Raw genomic sequence first — 25,636 nt, 5'->3', positions numbered from 1 at the left:
TACTCTCACAAATTTCTTTTTTCCCCCAGCTAAACTGCACTTTATGGTCAGTTTATTTGTGCTCTACAGCATTAAACCTCAGTAATCAGCTTATTCATATTAAGTCAAAAGATAAATGATTATGAAATTAGATTATAATGTACATTTACATTTAAATGTGAACATTGCTGAGATGAACACACCGAATCCTAAAAAAGGTCAAACAATATTATTTTCATCCCAACGCCAGTGCTTCATATCGAATTAATCAGCTACACAGTAATTGTTGTTGATTACTGACGAAGATGTGATTAAAAGCTTATCACTTGAGGTGTGCTTCCAATTGCTAGCATAAAACTGTTTGGTTTCAAGTTATGAGACACCAGCATGTTGTAAAAACTCCACCTTATTGTCAGGCTGATAATAAGCATAATAAACATCAGCTGAGAAATGTGCTGCTATACAGGACTTGCAGATTTACCTACTGTATACAAGGGGCACAGCTGAAACCCGTCAAAGCATTCTGACAGCGTTTGACTGTAAAATCAATAATAAAAAGTGTACTACCCGTTTAGAGATCATAACGGATGTCTTGTAACTAAGAGGCTAATGCAGCCACCGTGCTTTGTAAAGGGATCATGACAGTAAGTACAAGAGAGTAACAGATTCAGCTTATTGTAACAAGTAGGTAAGCAGCTTTCAGATGGTCAGTTACACAAATTAACCACATGCCTACCTTGTTCTTGCTGTTTGTTGGCAGCAGCCCCTTTCTGGCCTGGTGAGTAGAAGGCAGAAAGGACACTGAGGGAACTGACCAGTTGACTCTGAATGGAACTCATTTTGGAAGGACCAGGCTTCCCTGCCGGTTTCCCTGTTGTTGCTGCAGGGTCTGATTTCCCTGCAGGCTTGGCCAAGGTTCCCTTTCCTGCCTCTGCCCTTTTGCTTGTGGTCTGTTTCTGTGCACTGGGGCTCTCCTGCTGGCTGGCCGTCTGTTGTGCTCCGGAGCTGCTCCCCAGCTGTGCCCACTGCTCCCCAAGAAGCCCTGTTAACCGTGTCACAACATGTCCTAAAGCTGCAGGCGACGTTGGCGATTCACTGGAGCCTCTGCGAGCAGACTGTGCCTCGACAGAGTCCCGGCGTGAGGCCTGGGCTTCACTTGAACCACGTCGCTGAGCTGCTTCACTGGAGCCTCTACGTTGGGATTGGGATTCACTGGCATCTTTGGGAGACGGTTGAGTCTCACTAGAGCTTCTACGTGAACCCTGAGGAGTTGGGCGGGTCTTGGCTTCCCCTGATCCACGTCTAGTAGTTTGTGATACACTGGATCCCCTCTGTAGTGCTTTCAGCTCTTTTGAGTCTTGACGAGATGCAGAAGTTTGAGACCGAGATGGGGCTTGAATGGATTTGGGCCTGATTTGAACTTCACTGGGGCCTGGGGAGGGGCTCTTGGTGTCGGCCTGAGGTTGTGCTTGAGACTGCTTCCCACTGGACTCCTTAGAAGGCGTCTTTGCCGGGATGTGGGTTTCAGTCTGAGACACAGATGGGTTTTGATCTTTTTCTTGTGATTCAGGGGGTTGTACCGAGGACTGAGAATCTGACTGTTTTCCAGTCTGTACCTGTGACTGGGGCTGGGTTTTCATCTGGGTCAGCTGCTCTTGAGTTTCACCAGATCCCCTACAAAGGAGCAAAGGAACTGCCTGAAGTTCAGAAGATGATGGCTGGGCCTGCTCCATAGAGGTCTTTCGGCCTCGCTGTGGTCTTATAGGAGCTGCTGTCTTCACAGCTGAACTCTCTGCTATTACTACAACACTGTCTATGATTCCAGTTTCTTTGATTGCTGCACACACTATCTCACCTTCTCCTGTTTCTTTCTTCTCTGTCATCTCCAAGGTATCCTGTTTGGGTTCAATGTTTTCTGTTCCTACATTCTGTGGGAGTTTAATTTCTTTTGTTTTTGAACCATCTTGTGCAGGACTCACTACAGTCTTATTGTCTCCTGCTGCAGAAACTAGATTTGGAAGCTCTTCAATCTTGCTTTCAACATCTGAAACAGTTTGCACAATCATGCCTTCATCTGCAGTATTTCTACTCTCTCTAGAAAGTTCCACAGCTAATCTTTCACTTTCTCTTTGAATTCTTTCACTTGCTCCATTATCTTCTGTTTGTTCACTGATCATAGGACCCACATCTTGTCGATGACCACCTTCATTTTCACTCGCTTGACTCTCTGCCTCTGCATGTCTAGCTGGGTTGTTGTCCTGTCTTCTTTCCATCTCTGTTTCAGTTTGCTGGTCGGTTCTTTGGGCTACCTCTGTCTCCGTCACCCTGTCCACTGTGTCCACTCTTTCTGTCTCTGTCCCTCGGTCTATACTGCTGGCCCTTGGCCTCTGCGGATGGTCTGTCGCTATCTCTCCCTCTGTTTCTGTGACTTGGTTTACTCTTTCAGCTACAGACGTCTCGGTCATCTGATCCTGAGTGATAATGCTCTCTGTAATTGTGCCCTGGTCCATGCTATTGGCTCGGGGCCGAAGTGGAATCAACGCTACCTCTGCCTCCATCTCTGTCACTTGGTCGTGTGCGGCAACTTTACCAGTCACTGTTCCTCGATCTACACTTCCAGCCCTTGGTTTGGGTATACACACTTCAACACAGATTCTATCAGTGTCTGTCCCCTGATCCACTGTGCCAGGTAATTCTGTCTCCGTTTCTTGGTTGGTTAAATCTATTCTCTCCGTTACTGTTCCTGTGTCAATGCTTTGTCTTCTTGGCTGTGCAAGTGTTGGTGTGGTACAAATTTCCACTCTCATTCCCTCACTCAATTTTAATATTCTCTCCTCTTTCGCTTTGTTCTCCTGCATTTGTTCCTTCAAAAGAGCATTAGTTCTCTCAAGCTCTTGGCTTGCCTGAGTAAGTTTGGCCTCCAGTACTATCAACTTCTCCTGCACATTCTGCATTCCGTCTTGGTCCTTAAAGTTTCCTTCTTTTGCTCTGTTACAATCTTGACTGCTGCTAGTCTCTTTTTCTTTTTTATTCACACTTAATGATGTTAAATCCTGTCCTTTACTGTCCTGCAACAGCTTTTTCATAGCAGGCTCTTGTAGACTCTCTAATGTCTCTTTTCGTTTGTCTAATTTTTCTGATGGCAGTGTTTGCTTCTGTACTCTGGAACTCTCCCCCTCCTGTGGTAACACTGTTGTTCCCTGTGTCTCAACTTGTCTCTTTTTCACTGTTACTGGCTCTTCTAGCACACACTCAGCAGCTTCTAAACCCCCAGTGGGCTGAGGCATCGCAGATAAGTTGAGCGCTTCTGAGGGTTCATGTACTCGTGTGTAATCATTGGCCGCAGCATCATAACTTGCGGTTACTCCAGGTGATGATGTGGAAATCTGTGCTTGGGCCTGAGCTTTTAGCTGAAGAAGCAGCTGCTCCCTCTCTTCCCTCAAAGAGCAGATCTGAGCTTTTAGTTCTGGGATGGTTTTGACCTGCTCTTCTAACTCTCTGACCCGCTTTAAAGCCACTGTAATCTGCTGGTGAAGACCTGCTCGATCCTGTGGGAGACAACGTCTTTCTGTTATGTCCGGTGAAGCACGGAATATGTTCTCTGTTGAGCCATTTTCTGGTGTTCCTGCAGCGCAGTCAGGGCTACTTGAATCTGAACCCTTACGCTGCTGTAGGGTGATAGGCATGCTTGATGCTCTGAGAAGATTTGGACGACTTTGAATCGTAGCAGCTTTGCCTTCAACACCTCGTACCCCTGCACCTACTTCATCTCTGGGTTTTGTTGAAACATATCCAGTTCTTTGACTGGTTGTCCCTCTGCCACTCGGGCCAGGCAATCCACCTTCACTTGCTCTGAAGTCAAAAATCTGTTGCACTTCTGTCACCCTTGATTTAGGCTTGGGTCCCAAGGTGGATGTCCCAGACCATGCACTGTCCTTTTCCTTAGGAATAGGCCTGACTCCATGTCCAGGAAGACTGAAATTCCTTGGCAGAGTGCTGAATTTTGGTGGGCCCTTCGCCCTACGCTGGATGTGGACCTTTTTGATTGTGTTGCCCTTTTCAATGTCGTCAACATACTTGAGGAAGTCAAGATCCAGGTGGAAGCCATAGGGAGTCTCCACTGAGTAAGGGAGCTGCTTTCTCTGAACTCCACTTTCACTGGCCTTGGTCTGAAACCCATTGGCTGCAGGGAATTAACATAAATCAGTAAATGCTTGAGTGTAAGGTACATTACTGACAAAATTTACATAAACCAAATCACTGATTATTATCAGCATTATCATTCCTTTTCACCCACTTGTATAGCCAGGTTGTACTGTGCTGTACAGATGGTTCTTCATTATGTAAAGCCATATCACTTACTGGGAAGTAATTATCATGCGGTGATTGTGCCAAAACAAACTAATTAGCATGTAAAATGCTGTTCATGCTGTGCCAGCTTATGAATACAGTATGAAATAGAGGGTGGTTGGTTTAAAATAAAGCGGTGTTGCTGCTTTTGCCTGCATACAGGACAATCAAATAAATGTTTCACTCCCTCTGCTGGATGTTGAGCTTTAAAATGAACAAAAATACCATTTTGCAAATTATTAGACTTACAGTTAGAAAATAAGATATGATCTGTGGAACAAGTTACAAGCAAGGGCATTGTTTGTGTAATAGAGGCTTCGTGGCACTCACCACTTTTCTTGTCCATCATGGGAGGCAGAATTCTCAGTCATCTACTTGTGTTTGCTACAGTTGGAGCTTGCAGCCTGGATAAAAGAGAAATAACAGGCACAAAATTAAACAAGAGAGTAATATTTGTGCTTCTCAAATCCAAGAAAAACACACATTTAAGAACAGATAAAGGAAAACTTGTGCGCAATGTTCAAGAAAATGTGCTAAATATTTTCTCTGCAGTGAGGTAACTGAAAAATGGCAAAATTATTTATTATTATTTTTATTATTATTATTATCGTACAACAAATATGGTTAGTTCTAAGACCCTACTTCATCTTTTGCTTTGCTGGGTCGAAAAATACCATAAAATATACTGACTCATGTCAGGCAGTCACCTTTTATATCAGTCAAATGCAACTCACAGTCCACAGTAACATTAAAAAGTCCAGATAATGACACTAATGCAAACCAAGACACAGATTCCCACTAAATTTAAACAAGTAAACTTGTAAAATGTTAATGATATTAAATACAAGATTATATCAAATTAGAGAGAAAACAAATTGTGATTAAAAAAACAATTCCTGATGTAAACTCCAACCTATGCCTTTAAAAAAGTATTTAGGTGAGCTAATAATGCAGTATTTCAAGGTTACAATAAAACAGCACATTTTTATGCCAACTGCCTCACTTATTGTAAAAAAGTGCAGCCACGGTAACAGTCCAGATGGTTATACTGAGGCAATTACATTTCTGTTAATAAATTCGTAATCAAAAAAACTATGCATATTTTTATCACATTTACAGATTAATTAACAGCCAAACATTGTAAGCTTAGCTAATCTACTGCAGACAAAATGACATTAAGCTTTGAGTAAAAGTGTCAGGTTTGGTGGGTGCGAGGCGTTTGCATCCGGACACGGATGCGGACTTCAAAAAAGCAAACTAGATTTATTTTCACAAAACTGTTAACACAAAGCGCGGCTGAGCCGGAAAACAAACTAAACTGTGACAAAACAAAACAATACTATGAAGATGGAAAAACAAAGAACTTGACTTGGCATGACATGACATGACTTAGCTTACAGTGACCATGGGTGACGGTGATTACGGTGTAAGGATCTGATAAAAAAAAAAACAATGAGGAAACCTGGAAACTAAATACTGACTGAGTGATAGGTGAGTGAGTGCAGCTGAGGGGAAAAACACAGGTGGTGTGAATGAAGGTGATGGCAGAGCAACAGAAACTATGGGGAAAACATGGCAAAACTAAATACTGGGCTGGAGTAGAAAACTAAGGCATGAGAAAGAACTAAAACATGGCAAAACTAAAAACTAAACGTGAGCTTGAAAACTAAAGACATGACAGAAAACTAAAGCATGGTAAAACTAAGAACTAAGAACAAAAACTAGATATTAATTGCTTAGGAAAGTTAAAAACAGTGTTGCAACGTCCATTAGTCTAATTCAATTTAACAGACCCTTGGCAGGTTCACAGAAGGGGCCATTTGGTGCTATTTTGTATCATTTGTCCCAGATGGAAAAGCCAAGAAACCAGAGCTGCTGCAAGTGAAGTGAAAAGCGATTCAAAATGTGAAGTCCAAACTTTTAAAGGCTTATTGTAAAGCTTTCTAATAAAATATCCAGTCCTAATAATAAAACACAGGCAATTTACCCATCTTTGAGTGAGCTGCACAGCTCAAATCCATTTGAAATGAACACTTAAGCCCTTAAGCCAAATATCAGTTCTAAGGGTATTTAGCAAATTGGCACACATTATTCACGTGATTCCCATGCAAATTTGTGTCCCAGGAAAAAAATACTGTGCAGGAAACATAGTGCATATATGCCTGAAGCTGTGGTTTAATAAGTGCTGGAGTTCAGATTTCAACACGAGGCAGTTATTGTAAATTGAACATTTCCAGTATCTTGAAAGGGGATCCACAACAGTGTATTTAGAACATGTATTTGAACAAATACAACAGATGAGTCTTTTCTTCTCCTTTCATTTTTTTCACAAGTGTTTCTTATCATGCATTGCTTTATATTATACCCCTGGGGAATATTAAAGCTGATGTAAGACTAAATTATGCATTTCCATCTTGGCAGGTTTCTCTCTGTAAATTGCCATTTGCTTCTTTATTATGGTGCCATTTTTACACTCAAAGAAGATCAAAAATCTTGTCGGAATATGGAGACTCTCTTAGGAGGCGGTTTTCCCATTCATATTATTTGTTTGATGTCTTGATATAGGGTGGAAGAATACACCCTCACACTGAATATATCTGTGGGAACTATGTGCTGCCAAGAAAAAAATATCCTCTGCAAAAAAGACTCAGCAATCACTTAACAGTTGAAATCTGCTCTGGCACCATAAAGATGATTTAAATTTTTCTTTTTTTTTTCTTTTTAGTATCTGATCAAGTTTTCACAGATTTTGCACAAAACTGTTTCAAAAAGTAATCACTATTCTCTTCATGTGACAGAGCTCTCTGCTGCTTTTGACCATGTACAGGATACCAATTTAATATGCAAAATCACATTAGAGACACCTGTGTGTCTGTCCCACACAGTGCAAAAACTATTTACAGCAGTATGAAATGAAATGCATAGCCCTTGGCGTGAAGAAAACTGTGAGTTGTGCAGTGATGAGTGGTGACATACTGCAAGGCAAGCATTACATGAGCTGGCAAAGTAATCAATCAAAATGACAGTCAGTCCACCCTTAACAGGAAATGTGACAAGCTCTATTTGGCTGCTGTCCCGTCTTCACAGATTGAGCCCTAATAATGGAAAAAAAAAAAAAAAAAGGTGACCTAGAGCAGAACTGTTGTCTCTGTTACAGATGAGCAGATAAACACACCCGAGGAGAGACTCACAGATCTACTGACTGACAGCATCTGTCACTATGTGATTGTTACCATGGCAACCATTCTACAATCCACTATAGCTGTGTGTCCCAGGAGGGAGAAGAGCCAAGGCATTCCTTGACTCTTCCTTTTTGCTTACTGCAACTACGATCAGCTCGCTGTCCTGGAAGCTTAATTAGCCGGGAGCAAAAGAATGTGTAAGTAATTTCTGAGTAAAGTACAGGCAGACCCTACTGGCATACACAGTGGGCAGGCAGCAAAACCTTCTTTAATTAGATCATTTTTCAAAAGAGACATAGAGGTAAGGTGGAAAACAAGGGGGGAAGACAAAAACAGAGAAGCTTAAGAAAAATAGAAAAGGACAGATGAGAAATTTCAATGAAGCGAATAAGAAAAAAACACAAACATTTAAAAGGGGCACACAGGTTTGTCCAGATGGAAGATGGTGGGAAACAGTGACCAAAAATATAATGCGGTCAAAAAAATAAAAAATATGGTAGTCACAATCATTTGAACTTCAAGGAACTTTTAAAGAGAAATTCGGGAGAATCTTTAAAGAGGGCATATCATGCTATTTACTTTTCTTCAATTTGTTTTGTAGTCTTTTGTGCAAGCAAAAATCTAAAATGTCATAAAGCCCAAAGTCCACAAGCAAGGGACTGTCATCACATCTCGAACGCTGGGTGCGGTCAAATCTTCTTTTTCTGCTTAGGGAGGTTCCTAACTGAATAAAACTATCTGGGTTTATTATGGCTAAGTTTTAGCCATGATAAGAACATGTTGTAATCTGTGAATCTGTGCGGGAAGGAGGTTAAAATGTTTTCTTCTTTTAAAGTCCTTTGGCATAATAAACACTGGTCCCTCCTTCATGAAAGGGTAATGTTTTTTTACTATTTGCCTGCACCTAAACAATGAGAATATGCGTTGCACTCCACCATTTTTGACCAGTCAGCTGATGGAGCTTTAAAGAGACAGGAGCTAATACGAAGGCAGAAGGAACAAGAGGTGTTGCATCATTGTACACTATGAAAATAATAACGTCCTTAATCAAAACACGTAAACCTTTTCATTCAGGCCCCCCATAATTGACTTGTGAACCTGTAAATGAACATACAGCAACATGGGTTCTTTAAGGTATCCTCTTAAAAATGAAGTCACAGGGCAGTCGGTGGCGTAGTGGGTTAAGCAGCCGCCCCATGTAAAGAGGCTACAGTCCTTGCTGCAGCTGGCCCGGTTCGACTCCCGCACCGAGCGGCCCTGTGCTGCGTGTCTTTCCCCTCTCTCTGCCCCCTGCTTCCTGTCTCTCTCCAACTGTCCTCTCATTAAAGGCATAAAAAGCCCAAAAAATACTTAAAAAAAAAAAAAAATGAAAGTCACTCGTAATGTGTATACATGTCTCGTGACAGTCTGAGAGCAACAGAAGAATCGTGCTTATTTGGTGAGCCTCAGCACAGTAATATGGATGATTAATATAAGATGATGAGCCTTACCATATTATGACTCTACCTTGTAGATTATCCAGGTTAGGTTAATTACATTTTGGAAGCCTGTGTTGACACTAACGCACAATCCACACTGGATTACAGTCATAATGACTATGAGCTGAAAGCTTATGAAGGGCATGCTAATCCAAATTGAAAGTATTTGCTGTAGGCTATACAAAGCTTAAATGAAACCATGGTGTGTCCAAAACTGTTTGTGTGCGTGTCACTCCCTTTGTGAGTTCTCGTTTGTGTGTACTTGAACATTGATTACTATGTAAGCTCATATAGAATGAGTCTGACTGAGTCACTGTGTTTGAACAGGAAACTCCAACCATGTCTCACACATGCACATTACCTCTTAAAGGACATGCTGTAATCTGTCAGCGCCAATCCAATATATGTGACAGCTGGGAGAGAGGCAACCATGTTTGTAATGTGAAGGCCGGAAGACAGGAGTAATAACAGTACAGTAAATAAGCTCACACTGACAGCTAGGGGCTGTCATACATCACCAACATGGAAACCTAATCATGCATAATAGTTGTGTTTTGCAGTTATTTTGAAGGTAGAAGACACTCAGATAAATGCTCAAAAACACTTGAGTTTAATTAAGGCAAAAGTCAAGTATGTGAGGATATCAAGTAAGGTTATACTGATTACCTTCCTTGATAAATTATACACACAACACCTTCTGAGGGATTCACGCACACACACATCAACACACATAAAATTACTGCTGACCTAACTCACCAAGAAGCATTAATTGAATGTCATGGGTCATTACATTGCAGTGCCTGTGTACTGGAGATTGAATTAGTGGTATACTGACACAAAGCAGGATTGGACAGAAGACAGACCAGCAGGAAATAAGATTGTAGAGAGCAAGCAGGGGACAAGAGGTGGGCGGAGAAGAAATTAGTGCAAAAGAGGCTGCAGTGGGAGTGTCAGCGGTACTCATATCTCATATATGCAGAGAGGCTTACTGTTATGTTTCCTACTCTTCCAGCTCTTCAAGATGTCCTTTCTCATATTTTTCATTGTATACATCATTTTTTTGAAAATGCTTATGAATATATCACATTCTTACATGCAGCTGCATCTGGAAAAGCAAGGGTTCATCGACTGTGAAAAACTGCAAGCAGCTGCAGATGAGAGAAACAGGCAAGTCGAGCAACAATAACGCAGGTGTCAAGTCGTTATCACTGCCCTGACATGGGACCACTTATCTCTGTTTACCCTGTACTACCCTGAGAAAGTAAGCAGACTGTCCAGCTTAATATGCCAACTCTCCGCAAACAAATTCAAGCCATGTGCAGACAGAGACACACTGATAGACATTGCAGACAAGATAAAAACACTTCTACTGTGGCACAAAATTGCCAGTATAATTTTAACACATCCAAAGGGGGTAACCAAGGAGTTCCGACATTTGAAGTTATTTGATTAAAAGCAGTTTTCAACATCAGACATTGCATTATCATTGGAGTTTCTTTATCTCTTTACCAGAGATGCTGGCATGAAGGAAACTAAACTAAAATAAGTCAAATTAAATAGTTTAGAAGTTTGTCGCAAAAGAAGAACAATTTGTGTAATGGTAATTGGACTGGGTTTGTTGATAATGACTCTACAGTAAAAGCCACATTTACCCAATCAACACAATTCTTTACTTTGCACTATTTCCACTAAGCTTTCTTTTTGTAGATGACATTCTCCAACTGCTTGAATCCATCTTCACAAGTAATATATTTTATCATTATTATTTCATTATCATTATCGTTATCATTTCATGATTTGCTCTGAGACCAATTTGGGTATACGTGGTACCTTACGGTAAATTAAACATTATAGAGAAATTTCCTATGATACAAGTGTGAGGCAGAGAGATGCAGCTGATGACTCAATTACTTCAATATAGTGAGTTGCAGCTGTAGATGACAATTTTGCATAATGGCATAACACAGAATGTAGATGCTCCTGTGCAGTGACCTGAGAAAATTGAGAAAAATCACCAACATGACAACTGGGAACAGCAGAGTTTATGATTGTTGAACCAGATCAAATGACAGATGCTGTTAGCATCCACATCATAAAAACAGGGATTATTTGATATCGCACATCATAGTGTGTGTGTGTGTGTGTTTGCTCTGTAGGAACAGATCAATCTCCCTGCTCTACAACAGATATTTGAGAACTGTCTGGTCCATCCCACGCCTGTCTAAGATTATCTTTGTCTATGTATAGTACATTGGCAATACTGTCCTTGTAGGATACATTCTGAGTCAACTTGCCTTTAATCTTCCTCACATCCAGTCTAGTTTATCTTCCAGACATCCTCTTTTGAGTTTTAACCCGTTATGATCTAGCAAAGTCCAGTCTGACAGAGTCTGTATTCAGCAGAGGCTGGATTTTTCCCTTTGTGCCAAACAACATCTGGTTCTCAACTCCACAGAGAGGATTACAAGGAACTTCTGTTCATGGGGTCTTTAAATGATGTCAAAATGATCCCACAGGGCCATAGTCAGTGGACCACTGTTTTATTATAGGCAAGATCAAACTGTAAATTTTCTGCTATGAAATGCAAATACAGGTTAAGGTATGTACTGGATAGTTTAATTCAAAACTTGAATTTTAACTATAATAAGCAGATCTTGTCTGGACAATACTTAATTGTATGGACAATGCATTTAGAGAACCTGGTTTCCTTCAATTTTTTACTGATTGTCAATCATTTGTAGAACCAAACAGAGACAAAGAAACAAAATGTCTTTCTACAAATATGTGTTTTCATTATTTTATCCTAAACTGAACATTGTTTCTGCACTCTAAATAATAAATGATTGATATAATGATTTCCTGTCTAAGCCCAGGGCACACAATAGAAATTGGTTCTTACACACACACAATAAAAACCCAAAGAAACCAAAAGGAGCAAACCTTTGCCTTTTAAATCTGTCTACTGTTACTTGCAGGTTTTTTCTCCCATATACAGAAAGGAGATTGGGTGTAAAAGCATCAGTTACTGTAAAATCCATGAATTACTCCTAATACTTAAAAGATGATGATGTGTGTAGAGTGTACAGGATGCAAACTGATGGCAATTTCCAATTAGTCTTCCTGTTTAACTCAGATTTTTGGAATAATGCTCCCACAAAATATGCTATACTACCATGTTGCTATGCACCATGTAGGTACACTAAAATAAAGGATGCAAGGACTCACTTCTGACATAACAGATCACTGTCTAAATGCACCCATTTCTACAACATTCTGAATCAAATCTTTGTTTCATTATCAGTCTTAAGATTCATGTACTTAATGATTGGTTATTTCTAAATACAGAAATTAAGATGTTATAAGGGGTAATGTAAAACATTTGTGACAGCTTAAAAAGATGCCCTTTGGACTATCTGCAATGCCGTAGACTTGACCTGACTGCTTACCACCTCTGTCAAGCCTCTGTCTAGGAAAAGATAACTTTTTCACCACACCTTCCTTAAAACGGTTACTTATCTTTTTTTCTGTGTTGCTTGATCTTTATGCCTTCCTACACCGAATGAAAGCAGCTTCCTTCCTAAGACTACCATCACAGCCCTGTATTGGTTTTCCAGTATGAGAAGCAGTTGCCTGCTTTCATTAGTGAAAAAGGAAGTGACACAACATCTATTATTCATTGGAGCACACAAGCCCCTCTAGTTGGAACTTTGCTATTATTAAGGCTGCTTCCGTTGATGGATGTAAATGAGAGTGTTGAAGCTAATTAGCACTTGGCCATCTGACAATACCAACAGTAGCGGATGTTGCAGGATACTGAAAAGGAGGCAGAAGAAGAGATAACAGAGAGAGAAACAAGATGGCAAATGGGCATAAATCTATTAAAAGAATGATATCAGGAGAGTCAGTTATATAGTCAGATTTAGAGGATGGGGTTGGTGGTAAAATATAAAAGAGAAATATGTCAGAGAAGGACAAAAGAATATGTTACCATAGAACACTGGATCATTTACAGTGAGCATCTCACACATACAATGAGCCTTGAATCTTTGTCAAGTTCTAAAACATACTTGTTACAAATATCCTAAATAAGATAAAGAGAATCTAATTAAACACACAAGACAAATAGGTACTGAGCAATTTATTTCTATTGGAAAATGATTGGTGTAGTCTTGTGCAAAAATAACTATAAGTAAACATTTCTATTAACATTTGATACATTTCGCTTGTTGTACTTACAACAGTTACAACTCTAGGATATCTGTAGGTTAGGTGACAAAGTATGCTTGTTTCAGGCCCATTTGTAAGATTTTTTTTTATTAAGATTAGAGCTTTGGAAGCTCCCAAACATTAACTTTATTCTTATTTTACCACACTTTAGTGGAATGCCTAATCTTTAGAACTGCCGTCTTCCTGTGTGACCTCTTCTCTTGACATGCTGTTCATGAACAGATTTCTTGATAATTTTCTGTCGAATTTACTAAATTTACAAAAGCAGGCCCAAATCATAATACTGCCACCACCATGTTTCACCAACAGAATACATTTCTTACTTTGTAAATCACTGTTCTCTTTCCAGCAAACTGAAGATCGACTGCACTGCAGTTTTTGGAGACCAGTGCCTTTTGTTCTTGAAGGATTGCTGTGAACATTTTTCTCGTTCAGGGCTCTCCTGAAGTTAAACTTACAAATATTTTCTCTGCCTCTGACAGTCACGTGTCTTTTACTGGGAGGTACAGTTTCCATCCACAGATCTCTTTGCTGATCAGTGTTGTGTTTCCACTCTCTTTTTATACTGACCTGTCTTAATCTAAACTGATGATGCACTTGTCTTGTCTCACAATAAATGAGGCAACTGCTGGTAATCTACTTGTTTTATTCTCCAACATGACAGTGTGCTGCTGATTAAAGTTGCTGAGTTGTGTGCTCTGCTTTTTACATCATGAACTCATTAACATTAACACCAGTCAATGCAAGAGAACTTCAGTTGCTCAGAAGTTACCCTTCTTTTTGGGCTCTCAACCTTGTGCGCTATTACATCCGATGTCGGATAAGAATGGTCTTGAACTTGTCCCAATCTGTGGCGAACAAACTCTTTAAACTTGGTACTGTAACCTTTTCCAGCCTGATGAGCCATTCTTATTTTTAAGTTCTCAGAATCTCCTTTGTTTGTGTAATGACATATCTACAATAATGTGTTGTGAAACTCTGACTTTGATATAGCCCTGCTATTTAAGAGAAACAGAGCACCTCACTATAATCATTTTGACTGAAAATAGACTCTAATTTCACCTTTATTTTAAGCCCAGGAGATTTACTTACTGAACCACCCACAGATAAGTAATAGCCTTTTATACTTATCTACATTTTAGGACTAGGGTGAAAATCTGATATTTCAGGTCATATTTAAGAATTCACAGACATTACAGCGCCACTGTAAAAATAGAGTTTACATGAAATTACTCACAAGATAAGCAAAGCGTATGAGTTAAAACACTCTCACAGAAACATGAATTCTAAATAAATATGTCTCCCTGTTCATTACTTACTGACAAAGGCAAAACAAATGAGGCACCTACAAGATTATGTCCTCTAGCATTAGACAATGTCAGGCATTCATGAAATAAGACTTTTGTGCATGCAAGCAAAATACTTGCAAGCACATAAATCTTCTCCTTGTAATAAAGACTTAGCCAGACACCAGCAAAGTATTAAGTCAGGCAAGTAGTGGTCCAAAATGGCAGCACATTCTACAGAGCAGACAGAATAGTTGGGAGCAAATCAACACATAAATATGCACTCTTTTGACATGATCACAACCTCCCAGCTGTGCCTCCACTTCCAGAAAAATACACAGGTAGGATAACACAAATTAGACTTACGGCCTGTAAAAAAATTAAATAAAAAAAAAAAAAAACCCTACTGATTACTAGTGTGAGTATTTTAATGCTCGTTTCACTAAATTGTGTGTTTGAATACAGTACTGTGTATTGCCAGACCATTAAGTTCTCCTCATTATGTCAGCAGCTTAAAATGTATGGTGAGCATTAACTTCCTTATTCCACAAAAATACCACAGACATACGGCACACATGCACACAAATGCACACAAATGCACACTACCTCTTCATCTTTTCACACTTTTCTTTATATCTCAGGCAAACATGTGTAAACTATGTGTCATCCTGCAGAACTGGAGTGAAAAAAATAGTAGAAAAGGAGAGCTGAGGGTATAACAGATTACATTAGCAATTTCAAAGTAAAAAAATTCAAATTAATCATGGCAGATGTCAACACAGAAATGAAGAGAGTTAAATATTCACAAGACATGACAAGAGTTAAAGATAAAAGAAATGAAATAGCATGATTAAAAGAGAAGGAAAATGGGCAGATACATTAGAAGATCTGAGTTAATTCATAGAGTGCAATTTGCTTCTCACCTGCCATGGAGCTCCTCTCACCTCCTGTTTTTCCTGTTTCTGATTCTGTGAAAGCTACTGACCCTGTCTGTAGAGAGAGAGAGAGAAAGAAAGAAAGGAAGAAAAAAACAGAGAAAAGGAGGGTGAAAGGGTGGGAAAGGGCTGACGTGTTGGCAGATGATGCAGATGAGAAGAGAAGAGAAAGAAGAGAAGAGAAGGACAGTTGGTAAAACTATTAGCTCTACCAGTTGCAACTAAAAATGTGCAAACACACAACAGAGAACCACCACCTCTCCCTGTGTTATTTGTGCAGCAACTGTAACTGGGAAGAGAGTTGAGTAAAATACAGGATTTCCTTTAGTGCAAATGGTCACAAAGGAAATATTAAGCAGAGTAGTCTTTTGTATTTTGAAGCCAATGCAAACTTGTTGGTGCTGGGTTGTGTTCACTCATCCATCAACTATTGTGTAGTAAGTGCATGTGTGGTAATGTCTGCATGTTTGCCTGGAGCCATACGGCTCGCCCTACAGTGAACTCCCGCCATGCACCAGTCTAATTATTACTGGAGTAAAATCTACCCCCACTGTGCTGCCACAGGGCCACATGGGTCCAATTTTGACCAAGTCCAGATCAACGCTGCATCAAAAAAATACTTTCCAGAAACTTCCAGAAAGATTTTTTGGGATATAAGGTACATATTCATACACCTGTCAAATCTAACAAGTAAACCCCCTAGATACCCCTGACTGGCTCACTAACAGTAAAGCTGTGATGAGTAAACCGTAGTGAGCCCAGTAGGGCTCTGTAGTGTAAATGAGTTAAATAATTTACTGCCTTTTAAAATCGGCTAACTGCCCAGGCTAATGGGTCCTCTTTTATCTTTCCTGCACCGATCTCTCAGTCCACAAATGCTAATTCTTCGTACAGCGAGTATAAGTTAACACCCACCCAAAAACAGCACAGCATCAAGCACACAACACATTAAACACGCACATTTCACTGGCATGCCATGTGAGTGCACATATGCACCTGACTTAATCATAGGGGTATATGGGAAAGCTGTCACATTTAATTTGAATCAAGACTGAGAGGAAAATTTTGGTTTGTTAACATTTACACTGTTGTAGGCTAAACTGCTAATGTGCCTCTTAACTGTGTTATGAACAACACTGTTCATGTGAAGACATCTTTTTCATCTTAAGGGTGCTGACTCACACACAAACCCTTAGTCAGACATAAACTAAGGCATTGGTCACAGATTCTGTGACTAAATCCTCCCCTCCATGTATATGCCCAACACTGCATAAGATTGGTTCACATCCTTTCATCTAAAGCAGTGGGGTGAAACAGGGTGTAATGTACCCTAGGGGGTTAAGCTTCTCTCTTGCTGATCACATGAGCCTTCTCTTGTCAGGTGTGATCAGATGTTAAACTCTAAGGACCTTTGGAGTCTTACTGCTCTTTGGTCTTTTCTTTGTATGTCAAGGTTAGACACTTTTTGTCTGTCTCGTGTCATGTAAATACCATAATGATAAAATTCAAGTTAGAGTTGGTGTGCATTGATTCTTCTCTCTTGTCGGCAAGAATTGGCCATATTTATTCTTCACAAACGGAAACAGATCATTCATGTGATCATTCATATGAGTAAAATGATCATTATGTCCTCATGTATCCTTTTCTTTTATGCCTCTCAAGTCATTTACAAAAAAAGCAAAAATCAATTAAAGCAGATGTATTTTTCTTTTGTTTGTCTGTGTGGATGATAAGTAATACGGGTAGTGAGTGATTAGTTTATTATGAGGGGAGGTACTCTCAGAAAAGTAGAGTTTTCAAGAGATTCTTGAAGGTGGGGGTGGCAAGCACCAGATGATGTTCCTTGGAGGAATGAAGGAGTCGGGGGATAACACGGGTCTCTATGAGAGCATTGATATAGATGGGAGCGGACCCAGAAATCACTTTGTGGGCTAGCATTAGTCATTTGAATTTGATGCAAATAGACACAGATAGCCAGTGTAGCTCAATGAACATGTGACATTCCCTTTTCAGGACATCGAAAAATCAGATGCGCCACCACGTTCTGGACCATCTGTAGCGGTTTTATCATACAAGCCGGGAGCCCCATTAGGAGGGTGTTGTAGTAGTCATGGCGAGGAAAAAGCATGGTTTGTACCAGGAGCTGGGTAGCTTGTTGAGTCAGGAACCGCCTGGTCTTTCTTATATTGAATAGTGCATTGCGGCATGACCAGGCATGAGCCATTTGCTCAGAGAATCAGACCCTCAGGAATTAGCCAGAGACCACCTTATGGGATCACATCAGCCAGCATAATGACATTCCAACTCAGTGAGCTCTCTGATCAAACCACACATGTAAAGCTTTGCATCTGCCTGTTGCACTCTTGTGATATATGAAACACAGCCTTGTTTGTATATTTCTGTGGGACACTTCATTGACCCTTCATTTATCCTAACCCACAACAAGTGAATACCTAACACTAATCATTACCCTGACCTATTTTTAATCCTAACCATAAACACTTTTAAGCCTTAACAAGCTGTTGTGGTCCCCATCAACTGCTGTCAGTTTAAAGTTCCCATTGGGATGTTAAAACAAACCAAGATTTATGGGGTGAAAATAATTCCAAGTATTTCTAAGAATAGTAGCTTTACTGCAGAGACTAGCTGCATGCAACAACTTAGTAGGCTAATATGGATGCCTTGGTGTGGACAAACTCCTGCCTTTATGATGTAAAGTAATTAAAATTGGCTAGCCAACATGCATGTGTAGAGCATAATGTATGTTTAAAGAAAGCATTTTGTATCAACATTCCATCTCAGGCAAAAGTACACAGTTAAAATGTTAAAATAACGACTGGCAGTGTTCTGCAAAGTCTGACACCCCAGGATTCTGCAAATGTATGTGTTTGAATGTGTCTGGCTGTGCGTAAGTGTGAAAATGTAAAACTGCTGTACTTCAAAGCCTATAAACACGTAATCTAGTCTAACAGCTTGAAGTCATATACAGAATGTTTTAACAACTGTGGGAGTTCTGCTCTCAAAAATATTTGTAAAATGCTGTATCTAATTATAACTAATGGTTTGTGGAAACCTCGAAGCACCTGTTTTTTTTTTCTGTTTTTCAGTTCTACCTAAAATGGAGTTTCATTGTCAGATATTTAAAATCAACAGGCACTTTTTAGAAAACGATATTAGCTCTGGGAACAGCAGTTAACATCATCATTCATTATGCTGTCGTAAACACTGCAGTTTATCAGTTAAAATGCTCAGTAACATCATTTTGCGTGTTGTTGCCACAGTTTTAGAACACTGGAACTGCGAGATTTATGCAATCCTGCAACGGACAATTAGCCATGTGTTGTCTGCAGCTGGTGTGTGAGTGTTTCTAAGTGGGTGCAAAATACCATAAACTGTTTTTACTGGCAAAGCTCACAGTTCTCAAACATCACATCCATAAAAGTTAGCATTTCAAAAAAAGTACTAGATGAGTACAGATAAAGTTATCTAATTGCAAATTTTCAATTTTAGGATGTACATTATCTCTGCGCAACAACACCTGGGTGTGAAAATGGTACTGCATCTTACACCTTAAAAAAAAATCTGGTATTAATTTATTTATTTATTTTTTAATGTCGATTTTTTTTAAACTTTTGTTAGGATTTTATTCAGTAACGTAATAATTCACCTGTGAGACAATGATCTGCTAGGGGATACATCATATTTTGCACCAGTACAGCAATGTTTAGTCCTGGTATTATTTTTATAGCATTACAGTAGGTTCATTAATCAAGCAGATTTACAATTTTGAGCACAAGTTTTTTTCAATGGATCCTTAAATCTGGTTTTAATTCATAACAAACATCACTTGTCGTGTGTATGTGTTACTGAGACCATACATCATTGCTTGAGTTCATACATACATACATCATTGTTTGAGTATACACTCTCTAGCCTAAGTCCATATTTAGTATTGACTGGTCTCACAGCACCAGGTCGTGATAACCTTGATATCAACCAAATCCCTATCGACAAAAAGAATGTGTGCTGGATTTTTTTTGTTTTGTTTTCACTGCTCTGTTCTTTCATTCCTTCCACAAAAGCACACATGTAGACACGAGACAAGAATAACACTGAACATACTCACTCGAACAAAGTGTTGCTGGCAGACACTACTAGTGAATTTTTAGCTCCAGAAAGCGTTTGTCTGGTCAAATATTTAGTTCTGTGCGTAGGTGAATGTGTGTTACTTTATAACACACTCCTCAAGGAGGAGAGACAGTGGCATAATACGATCAAATTTCAGTAATTTAAGAGTGAAATGGTGCACTGGTCTTGACATTTTTATGTTTTTTGGGTTTTTTTTGGGTGGGAGGAGGGGGTTCTGGCTGAAAAAGCCAGAAAAAAAAGAAATTTTGACAGCTGACTGAGCAGTGAATCTGAATTCTTCAAGCAAACAACAGTACACTCGGAAACCAGGAAAATAATAATAAAATAAGATTCAGGTTATGACCAGAATTCCCATGGCAGACGTATGTGTTTCTGTGTTTATGCGTCTATGACTTGCAGATATCCTGAGGAAGGCCAGTTGCTGATAAGGCCTTCAGGCAGGGAAAAGACTGTTTATACGTTGAAACAGACGCCCTCAGAGCTGACCACAGTACACACCTCCCTCCTCAAGTGGAAATCATCTGAACGATCTTGAGCGGTGCATGCACATGAAAAAAAGATTAAGTCAAAAGCAGCTCAAAAGACCCATGACTACAGCTTGAAATCCATAACTGACACTTTTTTTTATGGTTCATTGGCCACCCAGTTTAATAGTATGCATGCTAACAGAATAAAATAACTAAAGGCACTGCTTTTAAGGGACTGTCTTAAACTTTCTCTCTAGACCCATGGAGGAATTTCATGCCTTACCTCACTCATATTTGCATTCTCATCTCTATTTGTACCATATATCTAGGTGCAGTCACTGTGTAAATGTGCCAGCTGACAGAGAAGCAAAAATAAATGCAGAAGGCAGAGGCCTTCTTATTCTCATGCAAGAAAACAACAACAGGAAAACAGAGTTCTACTCTAGCCCAATATTCTGTATCCATCTGCATTTCTACTCTGTTTATTTTGACTAACCCAGATGCCACCCTTTATGTATACTAAAAGCACATTTAAGTGGTTTGCCCTGTCATTTAAGACTCTCATCAGAACCCCACAAGATTTACTACAGTCCATGCTAAATATAACAATGTGTCATTCTAGCTCCAATAGAGATGGAGAGGGAGAGCATCTGTGCCACAGTCCAACATGTGCATAACAACAGCTTCAGCGCTTTCCGCAGTGTGAAAAATGTAAACAACTGAACTGAGCAAAAAAAAAAAACAGCAAAATAGTTCCATACCACAGACTAGCACATGCAATTCCGATTGTTCACAGATGAAGCACTGCAGATGTTACATGACCATGAATTGTCCACACGATTTCTGACTTTTCTAGCCAATAAGCCACAACACAAAAAAATCTATTCCATTTCTTGCTGGTTCAATGCACTTCACAGATGAAGATGTGTATCAGTATCAGAAATTTAATCAGAGAAGTTTTTGAACATGCACGTTTTCACCAGATGCGATACAGTGCCCCCAAAGCTCAGTCACAACATAATCAACTTTAATTGATTTTGGACAAGGCACTCTTCAGTAAGCATTGGCTGAGAGAAATTGCCAAAGAAGTCAAAGAAAAACTTAAATGAAAAAAACTATTAAAACAGAGAGAGAGATAAAAAAAACATAAACACTTTAAAAAGACAAAAAACAATTTAATCTTCAAGTGCACGTGAAATATGGCTGAGCAGTAACCTGATTTCCCTTCCCACAGACTGCCTCTTTCTGCCGACCTGAACTATGCTGACCCGCGGGGGCGATACATAGCAGTCAGCAAGCTGGCCTCTAATATTACTCACAATCACTACATCCAAGAAAACCACAGCAACAGAACACAGGAGGATGAAACACTGAGATAGTTTATGTCTGTTATTGTATTTGCATTTTAAAGTGTTTGTCAAGGCACAGAACATTTTTTATTGGCATGCTACTGTCTATTCCTGACCATCAGCCAGAAACCACTGAAAGCCCTAAAAATGATCAGAACTTGCAGTTACGATTGACACTGCAGTGGAAAACATTAAGAAATATCAGTATTACAGTAGAACACAGAAATACTAAACTGACTGCAGGTAGATTGGGTCTGATTTACTGACAACAGGCAGTTTTGATTCTCACATGCTTTTTTCAAAAGGCAGACCAGTGTTTTCTTATTCACATCATAATCTCACTCATACACAAGTGGAGCTGCCCTGAATGGTCCTGGCCTGCTATCAGGAACAGCTTGAGGCTGAATGTCCTGCTCAAGGACAGTTTGGCTTGTAGAGAGCAGAAGATCAAACTGCCAGTGGAATTGGTGTTTAGTGGAAAACTGACTCTATCACCTGAGGGACAGACACCCTGAGGTAAGAAATCAATCCAAGCCCATCACATATGCTTAGGGCAGATGATTTACAGTTATTCAACTACATAAAACATTAAAAATAAAAATAAAACAATACATAAAATTCAGGTTAAAAATATCAGAAAACGTTTTTCACTGTAAACGATACTTTTTCTTATCGTTTCGCTGTCGCGGCCACACGGAGCCGGCGTTCCCACTACCCCAAAACGATAGTTTTTGAAAACGGGTTCCAGAGTGGGAAAGTTTGAAAACGGCCTCGTTTCGTTTCCATTGTTACAGCTAAAACGTTTTTGCGTCAGTCACACGTTGACGCTGTGAGCCAATTTTAACACTTCTCTATTGTCTCACAGCGTGGCGTGACACAGTGGCGTGTGTACTGCATCGTTTCATCGTTTTCGTCTGGACCTGAGTCTTTACAGCAGCGCGTTTCCGTGTGGTCGCAAGAATTTTCGTACCCGTTTTCAAAAAAAACCTCGTTTCGTTTTCGTGTAGCCGTACGGCTACGGCTGCTGTAAAGACTCAGGTCCAGACGAAAACGGATGAAAACGATGAAACGATGCAGTACACACGCCACTGTGTCACGCCACGCTGTGAGACAATAGAGAAGTGTTAAAATTGGCTCACAGCGTCAACGTTTGACTGACGCAAAAACGTTTTAGCTGTAACAATGGAAACGAAACGAGGCCGTTTTCAAACTTTCCCACTCTGGAACCCGTTCTCAAAAACTATCGTTTTGGGGTAGTGGGAACGCCGGCTCCGTGTGGCCGCGACAGCGAAACGATAAGAAAAAGTATCGTTTACAGTGAAAAACATTTTCGTGTAGCCGCAGCTCTCTGTTTAACGGTCCTGTCATGTTCCCTTGCTCCTACCAGAATTGCCTTGGTTTAACTAATTTGATTCATTGAATTCTTTTCTTTTTAACTTTTCTTGTTAACTTTAGTTTTGGAGTGACATTAAATGTTCAGCACAGATTATGGGTTTGGACAAAAGGGCATTGCACAAGACCTAAAAAAAAATGACCACATTAAAGTAACACTAGAGAATTTGCCTCCCCCTAGAGTTGTGGGATGTGACACAACTGTCATAAATACAAATATCCTTGTGGGCCCTGCGCATGTACAGCAATGCACATGAATTTGTTGTCACGTTGAAGAGACCAGAAAAATGTCAAGCGACCATAAAGCCAAATTAAGGCAGTTACAGGTCTAGAAGTATGCATAACAAAAGTCTAGTGTTGCCCTAAGATAAAGGAATGATGAAACAATGAGGCCACAGTTTGGTTAACCCATCCATGCATCATGACCTCTTCCCAGTGTTTGTCCGTCACCTGCCTTTTTCATTTGCTCTCATCATACCCTTACTCTGAAAGGACACAAAAGGATCAGATCCAAGACACATACCTTTTTCTAAAGTTGTCTTTTCTATTGTGTGATGTTAGCCTAACTGGAGTCCTAGATACGTACTAAAAATTAAGCAAATTGATATCGCTTCATGAGACAACAAACCTTAAAAAAATTCAAATAAGACCTACTTTTTATACTGTGGGGGATTTGTATGAGAATGTTGTGTGCGGTGATGATGATTCAAGAAAAATATAAATTTTGTGGACTGCAAGTGACTTCCAAGATTACATATATTAATGTTTGGAAATAACAAGTTGTATGAAAATGTTAAAGTCCACTCAGAATGTTGGAGGTCTCAAAGACAGGCCTTTTTTTTATCAGCAGAGTGTGGAGTTCAAGTCCTGAATGGGAGCTTTTTATTTTAATTTATTTATATTTGTATATTTTTTATTTATCTTGAGTGTGTGTCTGTTGCTGTTTCTATGTGGATACTAAACTGATCACAGGAGTGAGTGAATGCGCTTGGTTGTTGTGTTGGCCCTGTGATGGACTGGGGACCTGTCTGTGGTGTACCCTGCCTGTGATGGGCTCCTACCCCCACCCCCCACCGCTCTGAATAGGATGATTGATGGATGGCTTCTACTTGTTTCATTACTTTTGCTGTTCCAAGTTTAGGCCACCAAGCTACTTGGACAGGTTTAAGAAAAGCTTGCACTTTGTGGTGATAATAGATATTTTCATAACATCAAAAAAAAAAAAAAAAAGCGTAATCCTCTGTCAATTTAACCCCCTAAAACAATCTATCAAGGTCACTGACAGTACCCCCCTGTACTAGTAAAAAAACAGCAGTTTGCCAGGTGGCAACCTATACTCTCAGTGACTGCAATTTGTTGATTTTAACATGAAGCTACATGGGGTCACAACCTTGTCTGAACAATTCCCTGGAATCTCTCCTAACACAAGTGAAAACAGGAGGGAGGAATAATGCATTGTAGGTCAGAGGTGTGTTGATGCTATAGTGATTTAATCTATTTGGCGGTTCCTCAATCTTTAAGCCTATCATATGGTAATAAGAAGGCCTGACAGAATATGGGGTTAAAACCATATGAATGTAAACATCATTTTATACAACATATACTCATCTTATCGTCTGTAATAGTCCAAAACACTGAATATTGCTCACATAAAACAGAACTATCTTTATTTTCCTTCAAGGGGTCTATTGTGTTTATTTAATGTTTTCCTGACTTAAAAAGGGAAAATCACGACATAGGATGCTTAAGTCTTTATGATTAAAACTAAATGCTTTGAATCTTTAAAAACTGGGGCCATATGTTGAGGATGGCTTTAGGGATTTGCATAATTGCTGATAACAATGGAATAAATTATTTGGACTAGCTCCAGTCATAAGCAAACAAGAAGAATGTGAGGTATTTTACTCCTACTTATTATTTTTTTTATCATTCTGAGGTGGGGTAGAGGAGAAATTTTTCAATAAAGAAGAAGAAAAAGAGGAATGTAAGGAGAGGCAAGGCTGGTGACTAAGCTTGCTAAGCTTCCTACCATGTATTTCAACAGTTCAAGTTTGATTTGCAGCCCTTTTCACATGTTCCACCCACTATATTATCTTTCCTGACACTCTCCATGGGTCCCTATCTTGAAAAAGCCAAGTGTCAAACTAATCTAAGAGATTAAGTACAACCAAAAGGTTAGAGGTTTGTTAAATGACATTGTAGAGTAAAAGCTGCCCATGACTATAAAATAGTAGGCCAGGCTTAAACCCCTTCACTTTTTTACTGTCCTTCCTTATCCACCTATATGTTATTTGCCTCCCCACACTGAAAAGCACACTAAAGACAACACAGTAATGCAGGCGGAAGGATTGCACAGAGAAGGAACAGTTGGTTTTATGGCAAAAGATCACTTGCTTAAATGCAAAGCAATGATCCAATAAGAAATTGACCTTACTGTGAATAAAAAAACACCTTATAAACAGCATTTTCTGATCACTTTAACCTGAATAATGTCATATTCACACTAAGCAATAGTCACATTAAGCTGTGCAGAGTATGCCAATGTTAATCACTTTAAAGTCATGTATACACCTTAATCACACTATTAATCACACCATCTGGTGAAACTGCTACCCTTCCTCTTTACCATCCATGCCTTCCGGTCCAGAGTTGCCAGATCTGCTTATAAGATATCTTGGGCTTCTTTGTAAGAAGTCTTGTTTTGGGACTTGTTTTCATAGATTTGGGTTGGTGGATGGTTATGGGTAAAAAGATACACTTGTCTGAAATGTTTTTCTCGCCAGCTTTTTCACAAGCATATTCGTCACTGTCCTGTGGCAAAGATTTGGGTAATTGCAGACTT

General features: G+C 39.6%; 1 protein-coding gene across 2 annotated transcripts in view; it reads right to left on the bottom strand.

The window, feature by feature from the left end:
- Positions 1-25,636, bottom strand: part of kank4 (KN motif and ankyrin repeat domains 4) — a 72,853-nt gene that overhangs the window by 15,053 nt on the left and 32,164 nt on the right. Inside the window, exons 1-3 of one of the 2 annotated variants that reach the window (XM_075485841.1) lie at positions 15,426-15,561; positions 4,660-4,733; positions 716-4,162 (exon numbers count right to left, since the gene is read on the bottom strand). In XM_075485841.1, the coding sequence (XP_075341956.1) occupies positions 716-4,162; positions 4,660-4,678 (3,466 nt within the window). In that variant the 5' untranslated portion in view covers positions 4,679-4,733; positions 15,426-15,561. Of the gene's footprint in view, positions 1-715; positions 4,163-4,659; positions 4,734-15,425; positions 15,562-25,636 lie in introns of those variants that run through there. The other variant, XM_075485843.1, reaches the window with a different exon arrangement.

Source organism: Odontesthes bonariensis, chromosome 15 (assembly GCF_027942865.1).
Source record: "Odontesthes bonariensis isolate fOdoBon6 chromosome 15, fOdoBon6.hap1, whole genome shotgun sequence".
Lineage (NCBI taxonomy): Eukaryota > Metazoa > Chordata > Actinopteri > Atheriniformes > Atherinopsidae > Odontesthes > Odontesthes bonariensis.
This window is presented reverse-complemented; position numbering and strand designations above follow the sequence as displayed.